The 8,318-nt window shown below is 42.9% G+C and overlaps 1 protein-coding gene across 1 annotated transcript; it reads right to left on the reverse strand.

Moving 5' to 3' along the window:
• Positions 1 to 261: 261 nt before the first annotated feature.
• LOC123106670 (osmotin-like protein) lies at positions 262 to 1,377 on the reverse strand. Its single transcript, XM_044528764.1, has one exon. It carries the CDS (start codon positions 1,328 to 1,330, stop codon positions 644 to 646), a length of 687 nt encoding a protein of 228 aa, XP_044384699.1. The 5' UTR covers positions 1,331 to 1,377; the 3' UTR covers positions 262 to 643.
• Positions 1,378 to 8,318: the final 6,941 nt, after the last annotated feature.

Raw genomic sequence — 8,318 nt, forward strand, 5'->3', positions numbered from 1 at the left:
TGGCGGAGGGGTCGCGGGAGTAGGAAGGGGTGAGGGGTTGACTGCGCGGGCGGGGCGGAAGCGGCGCGGCGGAGAGGGTGCGGCGCGGCAGAGAGTGTGCCGCGCGCAGGAGCGGGCCAGGAAATAAACGGCGCGAGATGGCGTTTCGGAACACGCGCTGAAATCTTTTTGCCGCGCGCGGTTATGACGCCTCCGTTGGAGCTCCCAAGCGGTTACGCGCGCACTAAAACCCCAAAATTTCGAGTGCGACTGTTGGAGATGTTCTTACAAATATAGCATCGGTTGGTTGACCACCTTACACATATGTTTTTACACATATTGAAAATACCGAACAACAATTGTTCCAAGTTCTAGAGTTCATAAAAAAACATTTAAACTGTGACATTTGTATGAAAACTGGCCACTTAGGAAGTGTTCGGAGTCCCTCCGCTCCTAGACCCGGATCCACGGAGCCGGCAGAGTTATAGACTAAATACTGGAGTTGAAAATTAGGTGCTCCTTAACTCCTCTAATTTCACGCATCTGATGGATGTCCGAACAGGGCCTTAATTAACGCTTACGAACTCTTAACTCTACGATGGATCGTGCATGGCGTAGAAGTACGGCAAAGCCAGAAGGACATACGACACGGAAGCTCTGTGCTCTAGTTGTCGGCGACGATAGTGCGGATGACCATGTCGGTGTCCTCCGCCGCCGCGGCGCCGCGCTGGAGCATGGACGACTGGCAGAGGACGATCTTGAGCTCACCGGGCGCGCGGCAGCTCTGCGGCACGGGCTCCACGTCGGTCGACGTCGTCCTCGTGAGCGGGCAACGGTTCTTGAAGTACCCCGCGGGCCCGTGGCACGCGGTGCCTTCGGCGGCCCGGTTGTCCGGAGGGCAGTCGCAGTTGAGGTCCACGGCGCAGCCGAGCGCCGGACACTGCCCGCCGCCGGCCTGCGGACTCAACACCATCGGCACGTTGAACCCGTTTACGAGACTGACGCTGTACGCGGCGAGGTCCAGGTTCCCGCTGTCGTGGACCGTGATCTGCGCGACGGTGGATGGCGGCGCGTCGCCCGTGAAGCACCCGCGCGGCGGCAACGTTCCGTCGTCGCAGCCGGTGCGGGCCGCGACGCGGCCTGCCCAGAAGGTGGACGGAAAGGTGAGGGAGAGAATCGCGTTGGTGTCGAGGCGCGCAGCATTGTCGGAGATGGAGGGAAGGCCGGCGTTGGGGGTGACGAGCGGCCAGACCGGGTGCGGACAGAGGTTGTGGATGGTCAGCTTGGTCGCCGACGAGAAGGCGGCTAGGGCGGCAAGGACGAGGAGGACGAAGGCGAGATGCTTGGCCATGGCAGCTACAGCTACTAGCTAGCTTGTGACTTGAGAGGGAGGGAAGAGAGAGGAGCTGCTGGTTTCTACTACTTTTGTAGGCGAGGCTTGTCGCTCGGGCTGAGTCGCGTGGAGAAGCTGAGTAGCAGCAGCTAGCTACCTTTTGCTTTTGCTTTTGCTTTTTTGAGAGAAAGCAGCAGCTTCCTAGTTGTGCCAAATGATCAATGCAGCGGGGCTGGTGTCGTGGGAAGGGGAACGTATCCGGTGCGTCTGTCTTTGTGGTGTTATCGGTGCACCAAATGTCGGTGCACCAGATGTTCGTAGTACATTTTAATATGTTTGAAGAACAGGAAACAAAATTCTATATCACGTTGACACATCATCAATGTATATTTTCATAAAATTTCATATCAAAATTCAGAACATTGCCCAAGATACAAATTGACAAATTTGGCATCAATGATAATGGGCCAAATCTAAAGCCCAACTTATTTTGTATACTATTCAGTGTTGAATTTATCATTTTTGTTTTTCCAGGTATGTTTCAAATTTTGATTTGAAAATTTGTGACATGATACGTTGATGTTATGTAAATATGCTATGGTTTTAGAATTTTTTAAACATTTTAAAACATACTACGGGAGTTTGGTGCATCACAAGCACTGTGCACTAGATATTCTCCCCGTGGGAAGATGTGAAAGTATCTAGTGATACCAACTCTCACATGCTTTCATTTAAAAATAATAATTTAAATGATTCAAAAAGTTCCAAAAAAAATGAATGTTCCCAGGACAAGACCTATGTCTACAACTCCTAAAAAATTTGGACCATATTTGAAATAAAAAGTGAAACATAAAAAAGGTAAATCCAGATGTGAATTGTGTCTTTTTTGCTTTTGTCTTTTGTGACATTATTCATGTTAGATTTCTCTATTTTGTTTCTCTATGCGTATTTCAAATTTATATGTGAAATTTTTTATAGGTTGTAAACTCATGTCTATTGGCCCCTCGCAAAAAATTCAGAATGTTTCTAAACGTCTAAATTTCTTTTTTTAAGTTGGGATCATGGGAGCATTTAAAGGTTGGTATCATCTATCTCGTGGGAGGTAGCTACCCAAAGCAAGGTAAATAGTATCAGGTTTGTAGTCAAATGTTAGCCGTTGAATCTTGGGTCTTTGTGTAGAGATTCGTGCTGAGCAGAGCCAAACGGCCCTCGCAGCACTTCCTTCCACTGCTTGCAGCACTTCGTTCTATCGGTTGCGGCGTTCGTCTCGATGTTGGTTATAGTATATTGTCTTATCGGTCACATCATTCACCATCATCACTTGCAGCACGTCGTCCCATCACTCACAGCTTCCGCCATTGTCATATGCAGCATTAGGTCCCATGGTTACAACGTTTGTCATCGTTGCTTGCAACATTTGTCATTGTCATTTGTAGCATGTCGCACCACTGGTTGCAACATTCAGTCATGTCATTCATAAAGCCGCAACTATGTTGACGTCACTCCTTAGAGTTCTAGGCAAACCCAATAGTATAGTCAACAACGGACACGGATTTGGTGAACATAATACCATGCACATCTCTTATAAAAAGTAAGTTAAAATAATAGAATAAATAAACAAATGATTTTTTGTAACATAATTCGACCAGTACTCACGTAAGAAGTTTCAAGAAGAAATAACATCCATGGTATTCTATGCAAAAATGAAAAAAATGAAACTAACAAAATATATCATTTGATGAATACTAAGGTCTCAATTGCAATTTCTTCATAAGAACACCACAGGTTTAAATATTTCATGAAACTTCGCACGCTAGTAGAATGGTTTATCAAGCTTGATACTTCAAAATTCAAAAAAATGATTCTAGCTTTACTATTTTAAAATTTTACTATTCACATGGGTGGGCGTGAGACCATGTTCATCTTTGTATTGCCACGTCACCTAATAACCTATCCATGCAGCAGTTAGCTGTAGTTGCATGTTTTGTCATTAATGTGTGGCCACAATTTTTTCTCACAGGGGGTGTTGGAACTTGTGCTACACCCGGATCTAAATATACATCACGCTTCTCTTTTTTCAAATTCAAAATCATAACTTTTTTCAAACTTTGTGAACTTTTTCTAAATTTGTGTTTCAATTTTGCAAAATTTTCTAAATTTATGAACCTTTTCAAATTGGCTAACCTTGTTCACTTTATGAACTTTTCATCAAATTTTGTGTTTTTTAAATTCATGAACTTTTTTCAAATATACTAGCCTTTTCAAATTCGCAAACCTTTTTAGAATTCATGAACTTTTTCATATTTTGTTAACTTCTTAAACTCGTGAACGTTTCAAAATTACATTTTTTTTCAAATACATGATTTTGTAAGAGTCAACGGGTCAAAGGTCAAAGATCAATTGGTCAATTAGTCAAAGACTAGATTCGGTTTTTCTACCTGGACCTGCAGGGACTTGTGAGTGAGCAAACTCATGGTCGAGCGAGCAAACCTAATGAGAACAGCTGCACGAGCACTCGATTTGGCACGTGGAGCGCCAAATATGGACTCTCCTTGCTAAGAGCAAGCCATAGACTCACCCCTTGGCAAGCCCCTATCGTTGGAGTGTTGTTGGACGAGGCGCCTAGTTGGTCCCCCACAGATTGGGCTATTGTCAGCTTGAGCTGGCCTATAGAGTGACCCGCGATGTCGTGGTGCTGGGGATGGACTAGTTAGGGCATCTCCAATGATTGTAAGATAGTTGTTGGTAGACTTTGCCACATAGGATTTTTGATGATGTGTCATACAATAAATGAGGAAAGAGAGAAAGATTGTATGTACACTAGTAACATACATATCCCTAGACTATGTTACTACCTTCATAGTGGGTAGTAACTTAAGTGTGGTAACATGCAAAGATTCATTTATTAGGTTATAGACTCATATTGCATTGGGACATGTGATGTTACAGTAACTAGCTAAGTTACTACAAGTACCTCTCTCCTCATTAACTCATTGCCACATAGCAAATTTGCTGAGTTGGACTCGATGTTACTGCTGAAATTACTCCCACTATGGCTAGTCTGAACCAACACCCCTTGCACAAACTCCAATGTAGAATGAGAGAGCACCTTATTTATTATCTTACATCTTATTGGACAAACTAGATACAATCCATTGGAGTTGTTGTATGTTAAGATGTTGGTTGATGACATGGCATATTTTGCCAACAAACCAACATACAAACTGTTGAAGATGCCCTTAAAGGGTGCGTTTGGTAGCTTTTGCACGGGCAGTTCCAAGGTCCCCTGGCACTACCACGTCATGCGTCTCAATGTTGCACGTGTTGTGTGTTGGGCGCTCCTCCATTGGGCAGTTATTTTTGTTTTTTGGGTTTTTCCTGGGTTTTTTTTCTTTTTTTTTACGTCTAGTGGGAGTGTGTGCTTCCACGCGAAGCACAATTCTGCATGAAGCATAGATGTGCTTTTGTGCTTCCCTAAAAGTGAAGCACAGATGTGTTTCCGCCTGAAGCACAATTGTGATTTTATGCTTTCCCAAAAAATGAATCACATGTATGCTTCCACATGAAGACACAATTGTACTTCCTCAAAAGTGAAGCATAACTAGTATAATTTTGAAGTACGGGTTAGTACATTTTCTAAGCATAAATTTTGTCCAAAGAATATTCATCGAATCCTATCAACATGGGTTCTAGTTTCGAAGATCTCAATGCGAGAAACACAATGGTGAAATAGTTCGTGATTTGGATACACAACTAACAAGATGAAAGGTTTTAGAAAAATTGAATCTAAAAAAGCACAAAGAAACCCACTTGTTTATGTGGGAAGAAATCTCACTGAAACTCTCAGGTTGCGACAAGTTCGCACATGCAATGCGTCACTTGTCAACATTAGAAGTGATGGAAATGGACATTGCAAGGGCAACCCTTAATTAGTGATTCAATGTCTTCTTTGTCGATTCATCTTCTTCATCTGTGTTGCCTAAAAAATATTCTTTATCTGCACCATGCAACAATTATACTCTTTTTCATCTCTATGTAACTATCGATTTGATCCCTCGCTAGCCCTAGGACCGGGAGTAGTAAAAGTTTGAACCTTAGGTGTCCATTACCCATCGCTCAAGCACTCATGTCTGTAGGCTCCATGGCTACCCCACCCCCACCCCAATGGCCCTTTGGAGTTGTTTGTGAGATTATCTCATGATGTTTTTGGTGTGGTGAAATCGAAGTGTGGCGGTGGGGCCCTGGTGGCAATGATGATAGGCGATGGGGCCCTGGTGGTGACGTCGATAGGAAGCAGGTAGTCTGTTCAGTGGTCTTTCGTGGCATTAGCCTTTCATAGTTCTCCTTCGGAGCTCTTCAACATAGTTGGAGTTGCGCTACCCTCGGTGCAGGTGGTTGAGTTCTGTCACGGGTCTTGGCGGTTTTCGTCTGGTTTTTCATTAATTAACTGGAAACTCTCTTATGACTAACTAATGGATGAGGAAAAAATTTGCCTTTGTTTTAAAAAAGTAAAGATAAAAAAGTTACAACACAAGGAGTGGAAGAAGCTAAAACTAGAGTGCACAATCAATTCTATTAAATCCATACATTGTTAAGTATGGTGATGTTTCCTGTTACGACAACCAAAACACGCTCAATGCGCCAAAAAAGAAAAAAGGAATGTTAATATCAATATAAGAGAACATAATTTTTCTATTATTAAGCAAATTGTATTCCTTTCGAAGCATATTATAAATATTAACATGAGATTCTAATTTATTTAAAACAATAGGAAAGAGCATGTATGTATTGTTCACCGGTTGCATGGGCCACCAATGTGTTTATTTGAATGACACACTTGATACTCAGAAACAAGGACAGGGGGACATCACCCTTCCTCGCTTCAACATCATCATGATCCTCGAGTATATTCTCTATGAGCTCGATGATGAGGGTGTAGCGATCCGACCTCAAATGGTCATATCTCTGTGTATAAGTGACATCCCTGGATCGGTAATGCCGACACACACAGTACTCGAGGATTTATAACAGAGTGCAATCACACACTTATTACATCGAATGTCTCAAAGAGAGTACTTATTTCAATAATATGGTTGAAGGCCATCTAAGTAAGATAAGTGTGGAAGCTTCGAAGGTAAATGAGTCCACCAACTCCAACGACATAGCTGAGTGCATGACAACAACCTAGCGCACCTTACTCCTTGTCTGAAAACTCTGCAACCTAATACGTTGCAGCCTGTGTAGGTCAGCACATGGAATATGCTGGCAAGATAACACTATAGAGCAATGAACAAGTAACAACTATAACTATATGCATATATGGCTGGTGGAGGCTCTATGGTTATCATTTTTGCGTAAAGCCAATTTTTTCCTACAACAAAGGAATATATTTTATTTAACTGCAAAGTTTGTTGAAAACATTGAGAATGGTAACCCCATCTCAATCCCAAATTAATAATCAATAATCCCTCAGATTAATTAAGTAAAGTGATGAGATCAACATAGTAATTCAAGCACCAGACACTCAAGATGTCCATAACAGGGGACACGGCTAATCATGATTAGTTTATACACTCTATAGAGGTTCGCGCACTTTTCCCCACAAGACTCGATCTCCTCTGTTGTATTTCTCGCACTACATGGTGTTTGAGAAATGGATGACCGAGATACAGTCTTTCTGAGGAGGTCCCCTTAACCGATAGATAGGCTGGCACACCTACAATCCCCTACATCTGCTAGCCCATCATGGAAAGGTTTCCCACAACTTACTCAACTATGCTAGAGCCCATAGTGGCTTGTGGCTGCACACGGAAGTTTCCAGCGTGAATAACATAATGATCCCTTTGAGCCTGGGTGGCGAAGCATAGGAAAAATCACACGGATACCCCAGGATTCTCCGTGGACAACACTGGATTTCCCCAGGTGCCCACAAACCAATCCACCCAGATGTGTGTTAAAGTAGCCACCTTAAGTAATCCCTTAGTTCATAATAATACTCGCAACTGTCATGAAACACTCAAACCAAACCACGTCTACGAGCATAACATAGCAAAGTATAATAAGTGTAACGTAGTAACTCTCATGGTTTGAATGAAAGGGCAATAGGTACTACCTCAACAACTACTTCCCAATACTCACACGTTAAACAGATCCTACTCATGCAATGTTTGAGGATTGAAACTAATGCATAAAAACTGGGTTTCATAGCTATGAAACCCAAACTACGATCAAAAGTAGTTGTTCTCTACTGCATTGGTCTCAGTCCTCGAACATTGCATGAGTAGGATCTGTTAACATGTGGGTATTGGGAAGTAGTTGTTGAGGTAGTACCTATTGCTCTTTCATTCAAACCTTGGGAGTTACTACATTACGCTTATTATACTTTGCTATGCTATGCTCGCAGACGTGGTTTGGTTTGAGTGATTCATGACATTGGTGAGTGTTATTATAAACTAAGGGTTTAATTAAGGTGGCTACTTTAACACACATCTGGGTGGATTGGTTTGTGGGCACCTGGGGAAATCCAGTGCTGTCCAAAGGAGAATCCCGAGGTATCCGTGTGATTTTTCCTATGGTTGGCCACCCAGGCTCAAAGGGGTCATTATGTTATTCATACTGGAAACTTCTGTGTGCAGCCAAAGCCACTATGGGCTCTGGCATAGTTGAGTAAGTTGTGGGAATCCTTTCCATGAAGGGCTAGCAGATGTAGGGGATTGTAGGTATACCGACCTATCTATCGGTTAAGGTGACCTCTTTGGAAAGACTGTGTCTCGGTCATCTGTTTCTCAAACATCATGTAGTGCGAGAAATACAACGGAGGAGATCTAGTCTTGTGGGAAAAAGTGCGCAAACCTCTGCAGAGTGTATAAACTAATCATGGTTAGCCGTGTCCCCGGTTATTGACATCTTGAGTATCTGGTGCTTGAATTACTATGTTGATCTCATCACTTTACATAATTAATTTGTTGGGTTAATGATTATTAATTTGGGATTGAGATGGGGTTAC

Source organism: Triticum aestivum, chromosome 5A (genome assembly GCF_018294505.1).
Source record: "Triticum aestivum cultivar Chinese Spring chromosome 5A, IWGSC CS RefSeq v2.1, whole genome shotgun sequence".
NCBI classification, from domain to species: Eukaryota; Viridiplantae; Streptophyta; class Magnoliopsida; order Poales; family Poaceae; genus Triticum; species Triticum aestivum.

Excerpts from the sequence above, each read along its gene's own strand:
- LOC123106670 (XM_044528764.1), bottom strand. The coding sequence starts at position 1,330 with ATGGCCAAGCATCTCGCCTTCGTCCTCCTCGTCCTTGCCGCCCTAGCC.